The sequence below is a fragment of the Psittacula echo genome, assembly GCF_963264785.1.
Source record: "Psittacula echo genome assembly, chromosome: 11".
NCBI lineage: Eukaryota > Metazoa > Chordata > Aves > Psittaciformes > Psittacidae > Psittacula > Psittacula echo.
In genome coordinates, this window is record NC_137746.1 from 3,945,080 (window position 1) to 3,970,393 (window position 25,314).

The 25,314-nt window shown below is 41.3% G+C and overlaps 1 protein-coding gene across 2 annotated transcripts in view; it reads right to left on the reverse strand.

The window, feature by feature from the left end:
- Positions 1-25,314, reverse strand: part of TRPC7 (transient receptor potential cation channel subfamily C member 7) — a gene marked incomplete at both ends in the record, with an annotated part of 66,742 nt that overhangs the window by 26,304 nt on the left and 15,124 nt on the right. For both annotated transcript variants that reach the window (XM_080627252.1, XM_080627251.1), the window contains 2 exons: positions 1,806-1,970; positions 17,676-17,858. In XM_080627252.1, coding sequence (XP_080483378.1) covers positions 1,806-1,970; positions 17,676-17,858 — 348 coding nt within the window. The remainder of the gene's footprint in view (positions 1-1,805; positions 1,971-17,675; positions 17,859-25,314) is intronic.

Here is a 25,314-nt window from a genome sequence, read left to right on the forward strand (position 1 = left end):
TATTGCAGTAATTTTATGTAGCTCAGCCGGGGAGGGAAATACCCAGAGTGGAAAGACAGAGGTACAGCTTTAGGTGCAGTGAACTGTTCAAGTTTGGTGCTTAAACAATACTGAGTCTGTCACAGCGAGAGATACAGTCCATAAATCCCCAGCATGGCTACATGAACAGCCAGGCAATGAGAGCTGTGTGTAAGCAACTACTGCCAGTGTTATAACATTTGAATGTACACTTCAACTGGCCAGAGAGGCAAGAAGCCCTTGAAGTCCTGGACAGTCCAGTCTCACTTGCTCTTGCTATTATATTTTTGAGCAGCAGACTGTGCAATTTTTCCACCCTCTCTCTTATCTATTTTGATCACCAGTGAAACACATTTTGGACACTGACATATCAAACAACAGTTCATTTCATTGGCATGGTCTCCATGAGATGGATGAGTCAGCAGAGATATTCCAGGATAGGATGGGCTGATACTCTGCAGGTCTTGTCAACAGTTTGTGCATCCAGAGGTGGATGAACCCCTGACACTAAAATTGGTTTTAATAAAGACAGCTCTGTGCAGAACAAGACTTACAAGCTCAGTTGCAAACTCAGTTCCTCTAACAGAATGTACTTTTCTTGAAGATATTCTGGAAGATACCAGGCATTAAACATGTTTTATCATCTCAGATGTTCTGCAAGACTGTTCGCAGAAGGGTTTTCTGATTGCACTAACATAAATCTTTTCAAATTACAGCCTTTCCTTAATACCCATCCGTGGATCTATAATTTCTTGGACTTGATAAATTTAGAAAGGATTCCCCACTGGCTTTTAAAGGAAATAGAAGAAGATGCTTTGAAGCCTGAATACATTACCAGTGCCAGGGTTCATTTTGATCAAATTTAAGCACCTCTGATAAGCCTCCTGCTGAAGACCTCCACCTTGTAATGGATGATGTTGCTGGCTATTGTTGAATGCAAAATTATCTACCCTGCCTCCCCGTCCTTCCATAGCAAGAGCAGTATCACTCAGACACACACGTATTTATCCTGAAGAACAGATTCTCTCAGGATGGAAACCTTACTACGGATTTCATATCACAGACCACTCAAGCTTTTAACTAAGCTAATAGTTGGCTCTGGTTCTTTGACCTCTAGGTCTTGGCAAAACTCTTCTGCTCTGCCTGATACTGTGAGCTGTAGTACAGCCCTATTTAGGTACATGACAGTTTTCCAAGTCTCATCATCTTTTCCCTCAAAATCCTAAAGATTGTATGATTAAGTCTGGTCTTCTCTGCAGAGCTAAGCAGTCCCCTGGGGCCTGACAAAGTTTCAGGCATGTGTGCCGTAATAATGCTCCACTAACTAAAAATACAAGATCAGAAAGAAGAAGGAAAAGGAAGAAAGAAGCTCTGAATAAGGCAGGAACCTTAAAAAAAAAAGTACATAAAAAGGAATGAGAGTTTAAACATCAGAGTTAGCTAAAAGGGCAATAAAAATCTTCTTTAGTTATTTCCCATTTTGGTGGTTCTTCCATTCTTCTTTCATCTCACTGCCATGCTGTTATCTCCTATCCATTTCTTGCTCCTATTCTTTTCTTGTCACCCACCATCTTACCCACTTCTCCCCTCACGCCACCTATTTACACGTAAATATGAACCTCAAACCATGTCTAATAGCTCCATTTGTGTTTACCAAGCAACACTGCAAGCTTTCTTTCCTCTGGGGCAATCTTAGAGGATAGCACAAATCACTTCGCAATCATGTTACAGAAAAATACGTGACTTCGTTCATACCATAAAAGCCATGCACCTTAATGAGTTTGTACCTTGCTGCAGGGAGCGATCCAGTAGGCTATGGCAAGGAAGGGCAAGCCAATGGAGACCCCAAACACGGCCAAGAACTTCACAGCTATAGATTGCTGCCGTAAGCCTGAGAGGTTTTCATACCACATGGTGAGCAATTGCTGCTGGCAGTTGGGATGAGCAACAAACTGTAAGAGAAACAGAAACATCAGGAGCATTGTCTGAAGAGGATGAGATTTCAGTGAATAACCTGCTCAAATTGCCAGTGGAACAACACAGGACATGTCTGCTGTCCAACAGAGCTTATGGCTTCACAAGCAGAGAACTGCAAACCAGGCATCCAAAATCCCCAGGAACTTGGCAGAAGGTGTTTGACTCCTGCTTCTTGCCTTTTCTAGATCAGGGTTTTGTTAGACAGCAGGCCAAACCCCAGCATCCGTCAGTGACCAGCACTGATAAAGTGCCTCTGTGGGCAAATTACTTCTTGAGGTAAGGCAGTCTACATGGAGATTCAGAAGAGGAACAGAGAGGCACTTTGATGTCAAGCTGAAAGAAACCTTTGATAACTTGCTAAAGAGGCCATTGAAATAGTAGTTCAACACAGCACTAGTATGACATTGTTCTATTCACTGCATATGGACCCAAAGTGAACCATTCCACCCAGTTCTCCTTCTCCTGTAAACTGTAAGAGGTCTGGCTGGTATTCTCCTACTTTGAATGCATTATCTCAGTGTTCCTTTCAAAAAATGACAGCTCATTCTTTACTGATCAGACAAAATGATGAATTGAAAAGCAGAAAGAAAAGCTGTGGTGATCTGGTACAGAAAGTACATGTTTTGTATCCTGCAACTGAGAATGTTCTTCAGTTTATTGTTCAGAGGAAAAAGAAAAGGGGAGCAGCAGACAACTGAAAAGGGCAATTTCTTAATAGTAAAATTACAGAATCACTGGATCCCCTGGAAGAGTTTTATAATAAAACATTAAACTTCTTCATTTCATATTGCTCTTCAGGGTGATTGAATTTAGGACGTGACGGCCCTTAATCATAAAGGAAGATAATTAAAAGGCAAAAAAGCTGAAAGAAAGGGCAAAATATAAATAAGTTGCTAATGCAGCTGCTTGCATTATCAGAACCCAGTGTTTCATTTATGAGTTGTGTGGCTGAATTAATGTTCTTGGGAGGGAAATGTAAAACCCTCCACTATTCCAAAAAGCATTTCTGGAGGTGAGGGGGAGGATGAAGGGGGAGCAGAAAGGAAGAGAGAAGGAAAAGCAGAGGTTAGTAAGGCCCTTTGTGGCTGCTGTTGCCCCTGTCTGGCAAGGTGGCCACAGACCACATCTGGCAGCTGCCCCATTGCCCAGCTTCAGCCCTTTAAGGTGCAACCAGGCAGGAGAATTTCAGCTGTAGCCTGTAGTTTTATTTGGACTGAAAAGTAGAGAACACCCGAACTGTGCTTTCATCTTCACTGTCTATGAACCGATGATCAAACAGCGAATTTAATGGACCCTTTTCTAGATGTTTGCATAATAACAAAACCATTACTGCGAGTTTAAATGATCGGTTCATTGCTAGTGCAGAATGAAATACAGTTGCACAGTAATTAGGATTGCCATGGAATAGCACATTTCCTTCTGTAACTGCACATTAGCAGCTATTTAAAATGTGCTTCTTCAGATGAATTACGCTTTGGGGTCTGCATTTCTCAAAATGAACAAAATAGAAAGTAAGACTTTACCCCTTCCACTGAATAAATCTATCAGAGTGAAGATATTTGATAGGTGCTTTTAGCCTCTTTTGTCTTCAGAACCTTTCCTGGAAATGTTAACATTTTAATACACTTTCTTATAAACTGCTTTCAAAAAAAGAAGAAACCTTTCTAAAAAGATATTCTATAAATCATCAGTCCCAACCCTTCTGAGCATCTAAGTTTAAGGTTGAGGTGATGACAGCAGTCTTGCAAGGAAGCATTTCCCAATGCCCAGTGTTCATGTTTGCACTATCGTTGCTAGGGCTTATTACCTTTCTGGCAAATGGAGAGAAAGATGAAGTGGAAGGAAGCAAAGCACAGAATTGATTCCCTTTGTAAAGTTTAGTTTCAGATATGATGAATTCAACATGGAAAGGAAAATGACACCGGTAGATGTGCAGACTTCTGAGTTGAAGGGTCAAAGCAACAGCCAGGCTTCCGCCTGCTCTTGTAATTGTTCTTTGCATCATGCGAATTGGTTCAGACAAAAAAATTCAGTTGGCCTTGGCCATCAGACAGTCATAGACTTTTTCTGGTTGGCATTTCAGAGAATTCATCAGTTTTTTCCCTCTCTCTGGAAACAGCTACAATGAAAATACAAATATAGGAAAAGTAAGCAGGAATTGCCATGAAACTAAGTTCAGTGGAACAATTTATCTTGTTCAAGGCAATAGAGATTGGCAGTATGCCATAGAGCCTTTATGCTGTTCATCTTACTCTAATTATTACAAAAAATGAGAGAAAAATAAGAACAGGATAAGAAAGATAAGAGCATGAATGAGTTTTGATCTGTTATTTGCTTACAGCAAGCAGTACAGTTTTTCATTATGTTTGCTCCATCAGATATTCACAGAATCCTAGAATGGTTTGGGTTGAAGGGACCTTAAATCTCATCCATCCCCAGCCCCCTGCCACGGGCAGGGACACCTTCCACTGGAGCAGCTTGCTCCAAGCCCCTGTGTCCAACCTGGCCTTGAACACTGCCAGGGATGGGGCAGCCACAGCTTCTCTGGGCACTCTGTGCCAGTGCCTCAGCACCCTCACAGGGAAGAGCTTCTGCCTAAGAGCTCATCTCAGTCTCCCCTCTGGCAGGTTAAAACCATTCCCCTTGTCCTCTCCCTACAGGCTCTTGTCCAAAGCCCCTCTTCAGGTTTCTTGTAGCCCCTTTAGGCACTGGAGCTGCTCTAAGGTCTTCAGGAGCCTTCTCTTCTCCAGGCTGCACAAGCCCAGCTCTGTCAACTTGTCTTCACAGGAGACATGCTCCAGTCCTCGCAGCATTTTTGTGGCCTCCACATCCACTTATGCTGGGTGCTCCAGAGCTGGATGCAGTACTCCATGTGGGGCTAACGAGAGTGAGCCCTTGGACAACGCCAGCCTTCTATTAACGTTTCAGAAACTGAGCTTAGATCTCATCAAAGACATTACAGAGCCATTCAACTTTTCCTCTTCTCTGGGAATGGGCACTGACACCAAGTTAAAGATTACACTAATACTTTGCTTAGCGTCATAGGCACAGAAAAAAATAGAGTTTGGCACAAAAGCTTCAAGGCAGAATGCTTCAAGTTGTAATGAAAACTGGTGATGTGTTGCATTTCAGATGCCTAAATGCTGCTATGCTTTTTCAAACTTCCCATTAAATGCTATTTTCCTTTCTGTAGTACTGGCAAACCAGGCTAGGAAGCTTTTAGGGACAAACTGTGGCTCCTCCTGTGCTGCAGCGCAGAAAAAGAGAAAGGCAGAAAGCTCTGCAACAAGACCCCTGTTGCTGGGGCTGTGCAGAAGGGAGAGACATCACCGATTACAATGGAAGCACTGACAGTGGAGGGGTTGTGTGAGTCCAAAAAGAGCCATTTAAAACATCAAGTGCTTTATCTCGTGGCCAGAGCCCTCCAAGCTGGTAAAGGTAATGCATCAGGATCTGCGCAGCTCAAGTAAAGGGTTTTCCAGTGCTGCTGCATTCAGAAACCACAGTGGGTGCTTTTCTGGTCCCATGGCACAAGGCCCCCAGTAGATGGCAGTGATTTTTCCTTATACTGTGCATACGTCTCTGATTTAGGAAGAGAATTGTACTTCCCTTCAGCAAATTTCACTTTTTTTTTTTTTTTTTTTTTTTTTTTAAGTTAAAAAAGGCTAAAAAAATTAAATAAATAAACCCACCCATCAATCTGAACAGGCAGCTCAAACAATGAAGCTGTCAAAGGGGCATTTTTGAGAGCCACTGAAAGACACAGGGAAGTAATGACACCTCCAAAAGCCACAGTTCTGTGTTATGGGGGATTAAATGAGTTGAATACTTGTCTTGAATATGGAAAAAAATCTCTCAAAGCCTTCAGTGGGAATTGAAAGGGCCCAAAGGAACTGCTTTACACATAGAAATACAGAGACCACTGTGGATACCGCATTGAATGATAACTCTTTCACATTGCTATCTAATTTGATGTATGACAGCTCTTTCTCGTAGCTTGTCATGGATATGCATGATGGAAAAGCTTTACAGCTCATGACAGAGAGAGGATTATTTTTCCTCAGCATCCTTGTTCAAAAATGAGTTTCACTACACAGACAATAAAGTACCTTTATATCTCTGTAGCTGTAGAGAAACAGAAAGTTACTTCTGATAGAAATCACTGCAATAAAGAGACTTTCATTTTTTATTTTCTATTATATTGGACACAGAAAGAGTCTGTGACAAGTACCCTGGCCACCACTGCTGTTCAGTGTTAGGTACCTGCAATTGCCTAAGCTCTCAGTGGTGAGGCACTATTTAAACCCCCTACCTGAAACACCCCACAGCACCTACCTGAAGGGCATCTCTCTTATCCTGTGGCACCTAACAGATGATCTACAAAGATGACAAAACCCCAGGAAATTCCCAAGAGTCAGACAATGCTTCCACATCACACAGGAAAGAAAAGAACAGAAGAAGATATCTATCTTGGACAGGAAAATGATGTTAGCAGAAATAAGTGAACTTACGGATAGACAGGTAAAAGGCAGAAGTCAGCTTCAGATGATTGGAATTAATCATGCAGAAAAAACCTGCACTACCTCTTTTATTACTGAAATAATTCCCTTATGAGTGCAGAAATCTACCACCGAGGCAAAGGAATTAATCGCTCAGACAGGATCATCTTGCTTTGCTAATGCACCCAACGCTAAATAGCCAGGGGCTGAGGCAGGAAGGAAGAACTCCTCAGTGACCCACTGAAAACACTTTCAAAACCTGCACATCAGAACCAACACAAACCTGTGACTTTAACGTCCTATTCTCACAGAAATACTCCTGTCCTGTCCTCTCTAGCTTGTCCCTTCACTGTAAGCCTTACGGCAAACACTGGCAAACCACAGCAAACAAAAGCTGTCATTCAGGTGAGCAGCGGTGTGTTTAATCAGAGCAAGAGAAAAGCAGCTGCATAAATAGACACTGGCAGGCACAGGACAAGCCACATTTTTTTGCCATCGTGTAAATGTGCTCATGCCCTTTGAACAGCCTTTCTGGGCTCGCGATTACACATTTGTGTTTTGATGTAGCTCATCACTTCTGCAAGCCTCCATTGATTAACACGTTTTAGGCTGCAGCACCTCCTCACAGGAACCCCTGGTTGAGTGTGGAATGCTTCAAACAGCAGAGATCCTGGTGAAAACGCCAACGAATCACTTGAGTCAATCCTTACCCCTTGTGCTTCTGAATTACAAGGGGAAATGAGGACAGCACCAAGTGGATTGCATACATGGCTTTTCCCATGTCACTGGGGATGTCACCAGGCAATACAGGAGCAGTGCTCCTGCAGGGAACCATGCACTGCAAAAGCCAAGTCAGATCTGAACCACACACCTTGTGTGCTCTGAAAAGATGAAAGTATTGCCTGCCTCTGCTTTTGTGTGTTCAGCATCATCCTTCTCCCAGCAAAACCTTCTTCAGCGTGTGATATGAAATCATCCTTTTTCAGTGGCTTGCAGAGGATGCTGTGGGAGTATCAGCAAGCATCAGCAGGGATGGAAGAAACTCAGGGAAAGGTCAAAGCAGGATATTACTGCTCTTCCTCAAAGAGCAAAAAATACACTGCAATTGCACCAAAGAGGATCAGATGAATTAAAGGACAAACAAATGCCCACATGCACCTGACAGAAACACCCAGTACTGAAAATATTAAAACAAAACCTAATTTCATTGCTTTCAAACCACTCTTCACTTTTAGAGATTCCTTTGATATTTCAAGCGTTCTTAAGACTTGAAGCCTACGTAAAGGCTCTGGATTTATACTGAATAAAATACCTTTTTTGAACTGAAACATGCTATTTTTGGGGGTGAAAAAAAGAAAAACCCAATCTTGAATAAAGAATAAAGGAAACTGTGCTGGAACAGTTTTTGATCTGGCAAAAGACTTCCCTACTTGCACAGTCATTTCATGCGATGCAGAGCAGGAAACAGAGCTCAGTGGAAATCACTGAAGCTTCCTAGGAAATACAGAGTACAGGAAAAGGCCAACATATGCATCTGCCTTTGCCTATTTTCTCCTTGTATGCTGCTCTGTGAACCTCCAAGTGAACAAAGAGCCTTTTCTTTTGAAGAAGCTATTCTGAGACACCTTTACAGAAGCAGATGGAATATAATATATTTATTCCATGATCTGGAGTGCAGAAAAAACCCTGCCTTTTGCAAGTGCTTGTGCTATTAAACTATGACAAATGAGGTTGCCAGATGGTAAATACAGCTAGAACTTGGCTCACCATTTGCTGTTGTGCCTCATAAGAGGAGCAAGTAAAACTGTAGAAAGAAATAGAAAACTACTTACGCTATTATTTATGCATTAAAAATAAGAGGTAAAATTCCAATCCAAAGACTCATGATGTGAGGCTGTGACCTTTTCACAAAAAAACTATATTGCTCTAATTATAGTTAAATTCTATCCGCAGCCACAGGCCCAGTTCTTAAAACACCGCACCAGACTAACCTTACAAGGGAGAGTAAATCGGCAGGTCCAAATTCCATCATCAATACACAAAAAGGAATTTCATGGAACCCTGCTCAACTTGGATCAAAGAAAATTCAACTGATCAAGACTCGTTTCAATGGGATCTGACCACTGCATACGAATAAATACGTGAGCAAAGGTCCTCTGAGATACTGCAGCTGCAGACACACAGAGAGAACATGAAGCAAGGAAACATCCCTGCCCTGAGGATTTCTGCAGCTTTCCCTCTGTCCCTGGGGTTCATTTGACTGTCTAATGGCATCACACAAATATTCATGGTGTTCTTGCTCATCCTGTCGCTGAGCTTTATGACAGTCTTGGTGAATATTCAGACCCAATATCTAGAGTCTAACATCAGCATTTATAAACTTGGCAGCAAAGGGAAAAGGTTTATATTTGTAGGCAGAGCCCAGATGAGCTGGAATTACCAGGAAAAAGAACCCAACAAAGAGCAAATTGCGCAACCTCATTCTCTGAGTTACTTCTAAAGCAAAAAGCCAGAAACATTTATTATGGTTTTAATAAAAAAAATGTGCCTTTCATAAGACCTTTCACCTGCACCTTTCTGAATGAAAACATCTCTCTTATTAGAGCCATTTGGCAGTGAGGAAATACCTGCTTGCATCAAATCCCAAGATACTCGCATACTTCCCAGCTTTATGGAAATCCAATACCTGGATCCACTTGCTGATTGGCCCTAATCATCTAATCCCTAACTCTGATTTTGAACATTTAAATCCTTAGCATTAGTTTATAACCGCATCTCTTCCCTGTGACTCAGTCTGCTCTATAAAAGCAAGCATGTTTGGGATAGATCTTTTGCTCTCAGCTAAATCAGTGAGTACATTAACAGGATTGAGATCTCACTTTGAAAAGGTGACAAGAAGACAGAACCAAAGCAGTGAAGGTCACCCCAGCATCACAATGCTTGTGTAATTGCCTCAGAACACCCGTGTGGTGCAGCTCTGAGAAGGACACGGTGTGGTCCTGCAGTGCGGATGGAAACAAGATTCAACCAGACACCAGATTGTTAAATAGGCACAAAATAAAACCCAATAAACCCAAACTAATCTAATAGGAAGCAAAAATAATGGGGTAAATAAAACTGCCAAGACCACTCCAAATGCAATTTGCCCATTGAAAGAAATGCTCTCCAGTGATGAGGGAAAACACAAAATTAATAACCCTACTAGCAGTGGAAGGACTGGAGAGGGATGTTTTTGTCATTCATGTAATACAAAATACATTTGTATTACATTTATATTTGATATATTTGAGGGGTCCAACTAGGAAATGTAGAGTTTAAACAAATTCTTTAATTGGTTCAGCTTAAACCTGAAGTTTCTTTAGAATTCAATTTCGCTGAGACAAGGATAGAGGCTCTTTTTTTGTGCGAAGCATTCTGTTACAGGGTTGTAAATATGGTGCTTGGCTCTTCAGTTGCATGTTCTAGTGGATGCATGTTTTCTGGAGAGATTTATTGCTAATGCCTGTTTTCTCCTCTTTTTACATGAATGAATAAATCTTATCACTGTATTATTTACCTGAAAAACAACCAGATGAACCAATGAATTGGAAGTCGCAGCCCTTAACATTCCAGGGTTTTCATCTCTGTGCAGAATCCAAACCACTTGAAAATCCTTATTATTTAATTATTCATCTGAAAACATGCCACAATAAAAAGCTACCAAACGAGCAGCTCCCTTTGGTGTCTCAAAAATATACAACCAAGTGGGCACAGAAGGAGCAATTTAACATGCATTAGCCTCTTCCTCCCCAAGAGAGTCAGTAAACTGCTTACCCTGGGCTATGTGGTGAGGAAACTGGGCTGGCGCTCAAACTCAGATGCCTCCAGTGTAGATGGCTTTGCTCTCAGCAGAGCTGCTGGAGAGAAAGACTCACTCACAGGATGAAACTCCTCTCAGCGCGAGGTACAGAGTCCCCAAAACATACTCAAATGTAGACATCTACATGTGTGTGGCAAGAATCCCACATAGGAGAGCCACATCCCAGGTCAGTATCCATGCGAATTTGAACATCGCTTAGGAAGATTTCCTCAGTAACTTGAAAATCGGAATCTTACTATTTTTTTGAGGGGTTATACCCATCCCCATTTGACTTCCCATCCAAAATGCATGTTAGCAGGTCTACTGCCTATGGGAAGATAGATGAAGGCAAAATCGGGGGCAACTAAGGTCAGGTTTAGAGCAGACCAGATTAACTGCTCTTTTCTAAGAAAAATTTATTATTAATAAAGGTAATTTTAATTCCTTTCATCTTTGATGGACATCCATGCAACGGATTTGACGTGTTCCTGTGCTCTCTTGAGAGTGTCTTGAGGGACATCTGAGACCTTGTGGCACTTTGCAAATGAATATAGTTAAGACTGCATATTACAGTAAATTGGGAATAAAGCAAACACTGCTCAGGGTGGAGAAATGATTCATTTAAGCCTTGAGAGGACGGATGTATGGGCAGGAAATAACAAAATGAGATTCATCTTGGGAAAGAAAAGAAATTAAAACATCTGGGCAAAAGGAAATAATCAGAACCACAGATTTTAGTGGGAGGAAGGAACCTTGCTAATGAAATGCTCAGAGGCATAGAAACACTTTCTGTGAGGAAGGGAAGTAACCCCTTCCTTTTCCAATATCGTATGTCTGTAATATGCTATTAAAAATGTAAGAAGAAAAATCACATGGATAAGCTTAAGAGTCCAAAATGACCACACTGTTTCCACTGCTCACATAGCTATTAGATTACACTAGCTCACTATTGTCTAGTTCTCCAGTGATGGAAACAAAAGACGCTTTTCACACCACCACAGTCCAAGCCATCAGTGACTCTATAAGACCTCAGTTAAATATTCCTGAAGTTAAAGAGTGGAAAAGGATTAACCAGGAATTACAGAAACAAAAGTAAAAAGACAACTTCCTGAAAGCCTTTTTCCCCTGACTTCTTCTCCATCGAAGTTTCACATTCAGAGGGGAAAACATAGCCATGTTCTGCTTCAAGCCGTATCTGTGCATGTTACAGTCACTGGGGTACAGAAATATCAGTATCTATCCCATGGGAAATTCCTGATTTTCCTTCAAAAGACAAAACACCCACAGGAGAGATTTTCCGTGACCTAGAGAGCTCTGAAAGCTGTGGGGCTGAAACACTCCATTTGGGTTACTGAAATGTAGCATGCCATTTACGCTAAGGCCAATGCACAGGCTGTGTGCGAGGCAGTGGGAGGTGTGCCTTCTCTGCCTTCCCCTTCAGTGATCCCTCCCCAGGGCACACCACTGCAGGAATCTGCAGGATAACTGCAAATTGAGAGGACACGGAGCTTGCAGAGGCATAGCCACCCACCATGGCGCAGATCCACTCCTTGCTCTCCCAAAGGGAAGTGTTTCAGAACTCCTGATCATTCCTGGGCTTCTCCTGCTCTCTGTTCCCCAGCTTATTTTCTTGTGCTTCTCTTGCAAACACCAAGCTTTTCCAGCTCACCTTCCTAAGGACGTACTAGCTGAGCTCTGCCTCAGCCTTTATGAGCAGTGTCCCTGCACATTTTGAGGGGCAGAGCTGTCTCTTCAGCAGCAGCAGGGCTGGTTCTTTTGCCCATTCAGGCATTAACCTTCCCTAGCTCCCATGAGGGGTGGAAATGCTGCAAATGGGGTCACATCCAGTGGTGAGAAAGACCCTGGAAAGCAGGATATCGTGCTGGGTAAAACCACATCCTCTGAGCAAATCAATGGGGACCACAGGTTGTTGCAGCAGTTGGCAAGAACTGAGACTTTTTATACCCTTAAGAATCTGAGTCGCATGACCAATGCAGTGAAAAACTATAATCTAATGCAGCCGTGACTATTCTGTTTGAAGCATCCTCCATATGTTAATTATTAATAATACAGTTATGAGAAAAGTTCCTGTTCCAGCTCTCAATTAAATAGGATTTACTCAGCCATCTGGTGTTCTGTTTAATTCTTATTAATTTTTCTTTTCTTTTCCAAACCAAATTTGTGTGTCTTAATTGTAAGCAAATTAAAACTCGTGAAAGAGAAAGGTGCCCCAGCTTCGTGATGGCTATGAACTGAGATGCTGAGGAAACAGTGGTGGGCATACAAGGTTTGCAATTAAAAGAATACAGCCCCAATAATGCTGACATTGGGAAAGAAGGAGAATGAATGTCACCTCCTACAGAGAAGCAACAGCTTTAGAGCTATTGACATATAAGCCCCCTGCCAACATTAAAGGGTAATAAGAAAAGAGCATAGTGGTACAGACAAAAATGAGCATAGAAAACACAAAGGGCTCTGTAAAGCTGATATACATGAGTAAAAAGGTGTATTTTTTCAGTCAGAGTTGTCCCAGCCTCTGTACCTATGCCTCTCACAGGTACAAATCACATACTGGCTTAATTAGAAATGAGCTTACACGAAGGAAATGCCTGTATTACCCATATATTTCCCTGTCTGATTGAAAACAAAGCTGTTCAACTGTTTCAAGACAAGAAAAAAACATTATTCTGCAATTTTCACCCAAGAACATGAAGTAAGCTCTCACTTAGGTGTTGTAAGCCTGCATGAAGAACAGATGAGAGTATTCATAGCTCAAGAAGCTCAAGATTAGTTTTATTTTCTTTCCTTGGGACCAGAACTCCAATTTTAGCAATTCAAGCTATTTTTGGCTATAATCCACCAGTATATATATAAATATATAAATATAAATATATATATATATAAATATATATAAAACATAAGTCCTGTTTCACCTTAATACTGCTTTTAATTTTGCCATTTCCATTATAGCTGCTGGACTCCTCCACAACATTTGCGATCACACTGTGACAGTTCCCCAGCCCTCTCCTACAACATCCAAAGAAACCACCTGAACAGGCTTGCTACAGCATCAGCAGGGTGCTCTGTGGCTCTTCATGCACCCAACCTCTCTCCTCCCTTTGCCCAAGGCTCTGCACAACTGGAGGAGAAAGAAATCAGTTCTTGAGTGGAGAACGGAAGCGTGAAACACAGCTAAATAACATCAGGGGAGACGAAGGTTAATTTGCATCAATCCCGGTGACATGGGCTAAAAGTCCATTTCTTGGAAAGAATCCAGGGCTCAGTAAATGCTCAAATGTTTGCAAATTATTTCTTTTGCCCTTGACAAATTGTTCCCATTGTAATAATTTTTGAGGAATTTTGAATCAAGACAGCTAATCTGAAGGAAGAAATTGCTCTGGGAATCTTGAGCAGAGAACATTTGAGTGTGGCTTTCCTAGAATCCTGGGGTACAGTGATTATTAAGTTCTTTCAGAAAGAATTAGAGTAACACAGCATTTTTAAAGACCACTTTGTCAACTACTGTAATTGCAGCTTTCTCCTTGCTACGAAATACGTACAGAGTTCCTTAATTCTTCAATAACCTTCTAGATAAAGCCCTTCAATTACGCTACAGCCTCAAATATGATTTCTTGCCAGCATCTCATATGTGTTAGTAGCATGCCTTACAAAAAAAAAAAAAGGAAGCAAAAAGACAGACAAGCGAAGTCTGGAACTTTTGATGCTTTCTTGAATGACTTTCCAAGATTCATCTCAAATGTTGGAAATGAGGAAAAAAAGATAGTCATCAATAAACCCGTCCTTTCAACAGAGAACTGCCTTTTTTAGAGTGGCAAACGGGTGAGGTAACAGGGAACTCCAATGGGAAGAACAAAGGATCATTTAGGTCCTGGACAATAACCTGGTGTAGGTACCAGTTGCAGGTCTAGAGGAGATAAGAAGGCTTCAGTCCCCTTTTTATCCCTGATGTGCATACAAGGTTTTCCTGCACCAGCAGAGCATGATCAGTGAACAAGTCTGTTAACATCCAGCTCAAGGGCAAGTTGCCCCTGGACTCGGGATTTTCAAGCAGGGATTTGACCTCCAAAACCAGAAGCACAAGCAGCAACATTTGGGGCTAAAAGCTACCACAAGTTTGATGGCTGCTCCCTGTGGTGCAGACATGACGTACACTGAACATGCAAAAGGTTTGCAGCCTCCACCTCCAAACAAGTGTGAACCTACTGGGGAGCCGATTGCTGAATTCAAGGTCAAGAGCATACTGTATTGGTTGCAAAGTTAGGACTTAAAATTTAAACTGCATACATAGCATCAAACTGCATCCCTAAAACGTTCAGAAGGGCACAAGGAAGAAGGCAGCAAAAAAGTCATAGCTGATTTAAATACATAAAAGGCACATTTCCCAGACTCTGGAAATAAGTGTGATAAAATGCAGACTGCATCAGCAGCTGTAAAAGTAAAATCATGGATATTAAATAACAATTTTCAATATAAATGGTTCTCTGAATATTTTCATCAAAGAAGACCTACAGTAGGCGCTTAGAGTTCTAATACAAAAATGTGAATTAAGAAGCTGATGGTAGAAATAGACTTTTTTAAACTTCAAATATTTATTACAATTTCAGATGTGAATGCAAATATGCATTCTGGGTACTAACTTAATGAAAAAAAAAACCCATAACAATTAACTCTTCGTATTTTCTCAGACCATTCTGAAATACCTAAAATTGCCTTGTCTAGGATTCTTCTTGCTGTTCATGGGAAAGAACCAATACAAAATAAATCAGGAGCTCTATACTAATCTAAGTAAACATCTTTATTTCTCTGGCTCATTGGACGCTTGCTGAGCTGGAGAATACAAAAGTGACCATCTGAATGTTGATGCTAATGGTGGAGGCAGGGAGCAGGGATGGCAGGCACAACTGTAGTCCCTTCATGACTCCTACCATGCCAACTAAACTTTCAGGGCAATTAAAGTGGCAAACACAGTAATTTCTGTGTCATTTGAGGCAGGCCAAGTGATGGGGTTTAGGGGTTCAGGTGCTGGGGGTGGGAAGTCACTTGGTGCTCCTGCCTTTCACACTTGGAGGGCCACGTGTGACCTCACGCCTCTGAGTCATTGCATTAGCTTTGAAAAAAAGACTTGAAATTTACTGAATCTGTCCAAGAATTGGCTTATTAAATATGTATAGTAATTCGCTCTCCGTCTCACCACTCTATTATGGGGTTGATATCTATTATTATTAGATATTTATATTATAATGATCTATATTATAACTATCTATGCTATATTTATTTCATTTCTTAAAATGAAAACAGATCTCAAAGTTTGGTGGCATACATAAGCCTAAATCTCTCTCAGCTGGATAAAAACTTGTACCTGAAATGTATTGCCTCTTAAGAAAACCATTACTATACTACCATAATGCAACCTCAATTCAGCAAGCGTGATCTGTCTATTATCATGTCACATCCAATAACCAAAGCCATTTATCTGAGCGTGTCTCTGCCTCCCACAACTGGAGCAATCTTACTTTTGAATTAGCAGTTAAATGTTCATCTCACATATAGATGTATAATGCCTGCTGAAAAGAATAGTCTGAAAAGTGCTAATCTGAAAGTCAGCATGATGCTGACAAATGCTTCTGTTCTGTAATTAGTTTAGTAGCTATTATAGGTGAGCAACAAGTTGCTGTGATCCAGAAAGGATGCTCACCTTTCCTGGGTATAGGAAGATATTGATATATAATAAGATCAACTGTATATGATCTACCACAGATGCTTTAGGTCAATGTTCATGCAATGTTAGAAATGGAGGAAATGTTCCTCTGAAACCAACTGAGCTAGGATGAATGTGCTCAAAGCAGGACAATAACCAACAGTAATTTAGCTCTGGCTTATGGCTTTTGTATCTAAAGTATGACACAAATATTTAGAAGAATAAGCAACCAAAATAGTGCAGGAGACTTCATACGTGGAAAAGGCTTGAGGTTCTGACCAACTTAATGATAATTCTTAGGTCACTGGGGACTATTCCTTGATACTGGAGGCTTGATTCCTTTTAGGTGCTATCAGTCACTTTTAGTTGAGCTCATTTTCTGAAAGCACCAGAGCAACAGTTTCAACAACTAAACTTCACCCAGCTTGTTGAAAGACATCTAAGAGTGAACTGAGCTGTTACACCCAGTTTGGGTAATAGAACGATGCAGAGACACAACATCCCAGGAGGAAATACTTGGCTCCATACTGTGTGCTCCTGCATGAAAGCAATTCATTTCAAATAAGAGTTTCAAGATTCTCTTTAATTAATGGCTTCCATAACAGGAAAAGACCTTCCTTAGCCAGCACAGCAGCACAGTCAAGAGGCAAACTGAAGCAGGTGGCGGGTTTGGGAAAGAGAGGGCAGATGTTAGCTTGAAAATTTGGAATGCTCTTCAAGTCCCGCAGCAGAAGCCCAGTTTCCATCAATGCATATTGTAGGAGCAATTAGTTGGGACCACCCAGGCCTAGGATTTGCCAGAATCAAATTTCCCATTCATACAATATACTTCTGTAAAGCTGAATGCTCGTTTAAAACACTTCCGAAAGTCGTTCAGTCTTCATGCTTTTCCTTAAAATATACATCTTCCTTGTGCTTTGTGGGTTTGAGGAAAACTGAACTCTTAGAATATGGTTCTGAAGCTTTAGGAAAGTGGAAGCTGGGAATGTATCATGTTTCATCAATGCTTATCTACATTCACTTTTCCAAGTTAAACAGAAATTAATTTTTGAGGTTTTGATCCAATTCTGAATGAATGCCACAAAACTTCATATTTTAAAATGCTAGTTTCACCCCTTCATGTAAATCACAATGAAGGAAGGAAGAGCCTCAGTTTGTTACGGTAACAGCTTTGGTCCCTGCTGAAGTCTTCAGAAGTTCAGGGTCATGGCCAGCACAAAGATGCACTGTGTTGTATGGGCAGTTCCTTTGGGCCATCTATACATTCATAGAATCATAGAACAGTTAGGGCTGGAAAGGACCTTAAGATCATCCAGTTCCAAGCCCCCTGCCATGGGCAGGGACATCTCCCACTAAACCATGTCACCCAAGGCTCTGTCCAACCTGGCCATGCCTGTTACTTTAAAACAAATGCCATACCTGACATAAGACACATTTTGCAACTAACCCTCTCCATATTAAAGTATGTGAGAAAATGCAAATCAAGCCATAAACTGCTAAAATTCCAGGAATTGTCCTGGTCCCATTGAAATCCATCTTTTATTCATTATTTTTCAGGAGACGTCAAGGAAGCATAACTTAGATGTGAAGATGTATTCAACAAGAACCCAAAGCAGTAGCTTACCTTTTTGACCTCGTATTTAATAGCAAGTTTAATCCTGCTCAGACTTGGCCGGTGGTGCTCGGGGTACAAATGTATGTTCACATCTCCATTCAGAATAGCCTCTACTTCTTCGGTGTCTCTGCACAGGTCCAGCACTCCCACAACAAAGTCCTTGCATTGCATAGATAGCTTCCTATAGTCATTCTAAAGGAAAATAGAGAAAAATGAGCTATTTATTTGTGCACTTGGAAACACAAATAAGCAAGAGAGAGGAACTGTGATTTTTCTGTAAAAAAACCCTAGATGGGATAGTAAGAAACCACTTAATTCCACCCAGGATGTAGCTAGCTTTTCACATACAGAAACTCCTTCAGACTCCATTAGCAATGTTTCTACTAGCAGCATAGATTACATTAAAATAGAGCATGTTTTACAGAACAAGTAAATAATTTATAGGGAAATGCTAACATTAAGCAATAGTTTGATCTCTCCCCTCTGTGTGGTGTACCTTTCAGAAATGTGAAAACATGGCCAAACAAAGGCCCTGATAAAATTTAGAACTTAGATTCTTTGCTAGTAATTCTTTCTATAGTAACCTTCAAGGAGCTTCAGACTGGTACAAGAAGCTGAAGCATCAGATCCAGATGTGTTCAAATGAAGTATGTAATTGTAATAGAAATTTCAATTTCAAATTTATTACCTAATAATTTAGTTAAAGAGTCCTAAAAGAGCATCCAGAGGATCATTTCTGTCATAACACTTCTCCAGTAAATGGGACTTCAGAAACGCAACATGATTTCCTATGAAATCATTTCACCTTGCAAACCCAAATTACACTTATGGGAAAAGAGTATGTGGCTGACTTGATAGGGAGGTTGAAGAGCAATTTCAGTGTCTTAAATTAAATTGTGATTGATCTTCACTTGCTGACACTTAAGAAATGAGGAAAATGCCACTGTCTGAGTAAATGCAGCAAATTAGAAAACAATTAAGGCTACCATTAATATCCTAACAAAATGGTGATATCAAAGACCTGAGGTAACAAATAGAAATAATAAGCATAAGACAAGCTCTTACTGACTTGAGAGATCTTTTCAAATTAGGTTTGATGAGGTAATTAAATTCAGCAGCTTATCTAATTAAGGCAGCAGCCAAAAAAAGAAAGTAGTTAAACCTGGCTTGGATGGAATGATGAAAGTAACCTGGTTTTTACACCTAGATTTTCTACATTATTAATTCCATCATTTACACATCGCAATATATTAGCCTTCCTTGTTAGGCAAAGATCTCAGCAATGTGCAAACATTCATTAGGTAGGTAGAACAACAGTGTCTAAGATATGATGTTATTAGAGGTGGTTAAATGTCTTTGGACAGTTTTTCCCCTTCAGAACTGAGATGCTCTTGCTAATGAATATTTTAAATAAGTTGGTTTAATGACTTTGTCATAGGTTTGAGGTTCCCTCTAATGAGTGTGTGTGTGTCCCAGCTTTGCTTGCTATGCTATCCTATATGCTGAAGGCTATGAATAGCTGTTTCCTTGTCACAGGGAACCAGAAACCCCTTCAGGGCTGCGATTAGAGCATTCTCCCAGGAACTGAAAGAGCTAGGGAATAGCCTGCATTTTAGTAGTGAGACCTTCTACAAGGTGGAACTTGTGTGTTCACATCCTCTTGTCTATCAAAAAGATTGAAATCTGGGTTTCCCTTTTCCTCCTTGAGTGCTGTAATCAGACCACAGGTTTATACACGGGGATCAGCAAGAACTTCACCTCTTTGTTAAAAGGAGACATCAGAATGAGCAGATGTTGATCTCTGGTAGAGGAGGTGCATGCCCAATCGCAGAAAGTGGGGCACCAAGCCTTCTGTAAATGTGCCAGTTTAATACACTAAGATTTAAGATGTCCTCAAGGTTCACATAGAAAATGACTGCACATTTGCATCTAAACCTAGATGGAGATAGGGTTTGCAGAGCGAATGTTATAAAATACAGGGTTAAGTAAGGTTTGAAATGTAAATGAAAGACAGATAGCACTTTATGGATTCAAAGCGCTCCTCTCTAATCAATTCCATGCTTTAATCTCCACCATACCAAGATGAATTTCAATAAATAGAAAGCTTATTTGTTCACTGAGAGAATAGATGCCCAAACAAAAATATCAGCCTGAAAGTAACTTCAGGAATTGTAAAGGACAGCAAATACAAATACAACTGAAAATAGATGCAGGCTGGGAATGAAATGCCTACCTGCCACAGGTGATGGAGACACTTAATAAACCCAGCTGGTTTATAAACACAAGGGTGAGAACTCTGCTAAGTTTTAATACCATTCTCCATGCACTGTTTGCAAAGTTCACAAGCTCTTCTTTTAGCCAGCACAGTTTAAGTCATTTTCATCACCATTTTGACATCATCTGACCAACTTGTGTGTATCAGCTCAGATTATTTTTCCTCTTTCAATCCTTAAGGAAAGTTAGTTAACAGCTAAGAAAGTGCTTCTAAGGCAACTGTAAATGGCAGGTTCCCAGCTGGCAAACTCCATCAAGACCCAACTTTTTTCACATCTCCAAGCCTCATGTTTTTACTAGTTCTGTATATTTGCAGAGACTATGAATGATGTTTTTGTTCTAAATTGTTTACTCCAATGTTTAAGTAGACAACAGCAGTAAGAAACTCAACCCAAGATACAGGCTTTGTAAACTAAACTAAAGCCTTCCAGCCAATCTGCAGCCAGGCAGGCCAGCAGCTTACTGCTCACCTATTAAGACAAGCCTCGATGATCACGGAGCCTGCTGTGCCTTCTAACAATTCCTCTTACAAAGGCATTTGTCATCTTTGTTCTGGCTTCCTTAATGCTCATAGTCAGCACAGAAAACCCCGTTCAGTCTGAGGGTGAGAGCACAGCCGCTCTATGACTCTCCTGATGTCAGTGTCTTTACCTTTGCAAGCACAGGTTATTGGCTGTGCCTTTAAGAAGCTGAGGTTAGCAGGAGACAGCCGAGCTGCTCCTGACCCCCGTGTGCATAGTGCAGCTTTGATGACATGAGCAGAAATGACCTAACACTGAATTGTAATTCGTGATACATGGTAAAAAACTCAAGGAAGCCAAGAGGATTTCCAAGCATGCAAACTGTATCAGTGTATGTGCCAGTGCTGTGTAAACTGCCTGTATTTCACACATCTGGAACCATGTGAGATGCTGCACTCCCTGCACAAAGGAGCCCTCTGACAGTGGAGAGGCTCGCTTTTGTGGCTGCAGCCCCAGGGCAAGGGGGAGGCATCAGAAGGAAGAGGTGAAGGAGAACCAGGACACATTTCCAGTTACTTCTTGTTACACCAAGGTTTTGAAGATCAGAGCCCCAAGGAGTCCTGGTGGCTGTCAGGAGACAGAGGCACAGGCAGCCACTGTGTCTTTGGGTGCAAAGGGACAGCCCCCACTTCACAGGGGTTCAACCCCTGAACCAGGCACTTCATGGCCTTCCTGGTCTAAATGTTCCTGGGGGGAACCATCCTGGTTGGAAGCCTGGGGTTCCTCTCTCCCATCACCACAAGAAACTCATCCTGGAGACCCAAAACCCAGCTCAGTCCTCTCTGCAGCATTGCAAACCCAGACACGGGCAATGACAACAACCCAAACCTTCCCAAGTGCTCCAATTAGCTACTGCGTTGTAGAAGTCTCAGGCTTATGTTTCATAGAACAGATGGATCTTTACAGTAATGAAAACCACAAATCATGCATGAGGGATGCTGGGGCCTCATCCTGACAAACTGAACGCTGCCAAGCCTGAGGGAGGAAGATGAAGGACACAACTAAGTACGCAAGAGAGCCAGTCTGTTTCAAATAACACATGGAACAGTATTTTATCTCCTATGGAGGCCGTGAGCAGACAACGATCAGGATAATGCTTGAGAATGTTACAATATTGTTTTTTAAAAACTAGAACATAATAAAAGGATTCCAAATAAGCCATTTCCTGCTTCTTCTAGCACTGTTGTGCATGTGGAGTTAAAAATGTCTAATTTTGCTGTTTTGAAAAGGCTGATGGTACTTGTCATTCACTGCAATTTCTCTGAGTACCCTATTATTATCTGTTGATTATGTTCTAAATGAACTCTGTCATGTCTCCACATCTGTTCAAAACCACCCAGATTTCTTCAGAAAAGAGCTGTTTCAGGTCAGAGGGATGCAGTTGGAGTAAAAATGTTGAGTGAAATGAGAAAATGTAAGAGCAGCAGCCTGTCTTGGCTAGTTCATTTAAAAAGCAATCACAATCAAGGACTGAAAAGGAACCTCATCCATAGGAGCCTACATCTCAAATGCCAGCATTGCAGGTGTGTTTTGGATGGCACAACTCTGGCCTCAATGCTGTGATACAGTGAGCAGGTCTGAGCTTTGCTGAACCCCTCAGTGCAGATGAGCTTTCACCAGAAACTGGAGTGGGGCCAATGGTTCAGACACTAAAAGAATCAAACAACCTTCTATGCAATTTAAAGCTGTCTTCCTAGTCCCCAGTATAGGAACACACTCAGGTTTATGTTTAAGTCCTGCTGATACCAATGAAATGCTTGCGAGCATTTTTCAGTGCACTGAAGCAATCTTTCAGGCTTCAGGAATCTCAAAGTGGGATGAGCTTGTCAATCAGCCTGCAGGTTTTCTGGTGGTAATCACTGTAGATTATTCACTGCACAGCTGTTACTGGAAATGGGGCCACAGACCGACAGGACAGCACATGACACACAAATACAGCATGACAAGCACAAGCGCACTGCTGGTGAAAATCACGCCACGTCTCCATTTAGGGCATTTTGTCAAATTCACTGTAATAGTTGCTTCCCAATAACACATAAAGAGCAGGGAGGGAACCACAACCCATCAACAGATATTCCAACTAGAGATAATGCCAAGATTCACAGGTTTTATCCTGTATACAAGTAATTGTTCTATGTTCTAATATTACTGCTATCCTGTATGCAACTAATACGTTCTATCTGTAGCCGATACTAAAGCTTCAGGGTTAGACTTCCAATCAGTGAAAACAGTGTCACAAATAAGTTTCTCTTTGGATAAATAACCACGTATCTGGCTCAGGGTGATTTAATCTGCAAACCTTTGTCTAGGGAAAAAAACCCCAAACCAATCCAAAAAACCTAATGCTGCTTATCAGTACACAGGAGGGTTTTTGCCAAATAAAAGGAGGAAAAGAGAAGCAGACACAGGATGATGGCCATACATTAAAGCTACCGTTTCTCACGGGCTCTGCCCTTGGTATATTGTCTCATAAAGCTGCTTCACTGGAATTTGAGGGTTTACACACAAATCCAGGACTTCTGGAACTAATGGACATGAACGTCCAGCACCTGTGACTGGGACCATCATGGCACCAGAAAGCCTCTGCGTGCTCTCAGTGCGTTCACAGATTAACTGCATGGCACAGATCTGCTGGATCCAGCCTCCTGTCTGTGAGCGATGCAGGAGCTGTGTACTTGGCAGTAAATCTGGCATTTCTGGATAGCGTTAAATTTGCTGTGCAAATGAAAGCTGTGGGCACATTGCACAGAGCCTTCCTTCATGTTTCCTTGAAGTTCTTGGTTCTTTGTATTTAATCTACATCGCACATGCACATCTATCACAGAGAGAAACACTGCATTGCGAGGTTAGTATTTTGGGAAGCAGCAGCAGGAAAAAAGAAAAGGAGAATTCCATAAACATGAACAAAAAGCTCCCCCAAATAAAAATGCTCATGGGAAGAAGACAAAGGTGAGAGGAAGGAGGGGGGCAGAAAGCCGGTAATATTACATGCTAGATTTGAAATTACATTTTTAAATAAACCATCATATCAAATGTTCCAAATGCTTATAAATATTTACTAATTAGATCTCTCATGAAATATGCACAAGGCAGTTTAGAAGCTGTTGGGCAAATTTCCTCCTGGGTATTTACACTGTCTGTGACTGGCCATATGTTTAGGAATGAAAAAAAGCACAAGGCCTGTGGGAGGGAGAACGCTGAGAGGAGATGCTAAGGAAGGGCCCTGCACTGATCCTGCTCATGTAACCACATTATCTTCAGAAGAGCAGAGAGAAACCCTTCCAAAGAGCTCTGCTAACTGTGCACATAACTGCTGACACATCTGAATGCAGCTGAGTGCATTTCTATTGTTTCCAGACTCAATGCCTACATGCACTGACGGTGCCAAGGCTGTACAGTTAATTTTTCAGGAAGCACAACATCAAGTTGGTTTGTGTTCTTCTGCTTCTTAAGTGGCAGCACGTCAGTGATTTTTTGGAGCTTTGGGTGCACTGTGTCATACTCAATGGGCATGTGTCTGAAAAACTGAAACCAAGTGCTCATTTAAAGCATTTCACTGCTCAGATGCAGGTTGCTAAGTATGTCTGGAGGTAGCGACAGATTCCACTGGTTCATTTTTCCAGTGACCCAGACCTTGACTTCTTCACCTCAATATAATAAGCAAGCTGTTCAAATACAAGAGGCTGACATCTGAAATGTATGGTTTTGTTGCTTTCCAAGCTATTTGGACCTTTCTAAATGGAGCCAAGATAAACGTGGCAACTGTTTGCTCCCTGAAGCATGCCAGGCTGCAGCATGGTGGAGCAGAGGGGCAGTGCCTCCAGGCAAAGTGTGATTTTAAACCCTGTGACGGAGCGTCAGGGGACACCAAGAGATGTGTCCAATAGAAGAACCCAAGGACAAAACAGACAGTGCCGTCTGTGTCGACATTATTTTTGGCTGAAGAAGTCCAGGAAGCAGCAGTATGTTCTGCTGCTTGGACTGAGGAGTGAAAACTTTGTGGTTTCCAATGAGCCATGAAAATAACATCCCTTGCATCATTATAAGGATTTCAATGGCAGTTGCACTGACTGATCTACCATAAGAGATGTCTTTGATGCCTCTTTTTTCCCCTCAGTAGGTTAGGCTTTTTAGCTGCAATTCATCCTCTCCTATGCACCGCAGAAGCTGATTTCTGAGACAACATATCCCTTCGACAAGGGGATAGAGCAGTAAGAAGTCAATTAAACCACTGACTTCAGATTCCACCTTATACCTATTGACTGGTAGATACATCAAATCCTTAAAGAGGCCAAAATGGTGTTAACTTCTGTGGTGGTTAGAAAATCCCTTGAAATTCGTTACTGTGCTTTTACATCATCTTTCACAGGTCCAGGCATACATGTAAGCTTTAACCATAACATTCCAAGGAATGGGAACTGACGAAAGCAGTAGAAAGGATACGTCTGCGCCTCACTATTTGGTTGCTACTCTTTTGTGCTCTTCCTTTTATGTATCTATATACTCTACCAATCATTGCTTCTGGGAAACAGCCTGATTTTGTGACAAACACAGCTTTTGTGAGACCCAAACCAACTTACACATCTTGCAAGCCTTTCCATCCATAAAAGCATTGGAAATTACAAAATACTTCACTTTGATATCCCCTTGAAACAATTCTTTAAAATATCAATCTTTTGCGTTTTTTTCTTTTTTAATCTAAACTTAGCAGACGGTCTATTTGAGGCAGTAAAGCCAGAAATCATAGAATCATAGAATAGTTAGGGTTGGAAAGGACCTTAAGATCATCTAGTTCCAACCTCCCACCAAACCATGTCACCCAAAGCTCTGTCCAACCCGGCCTTAAACACCAC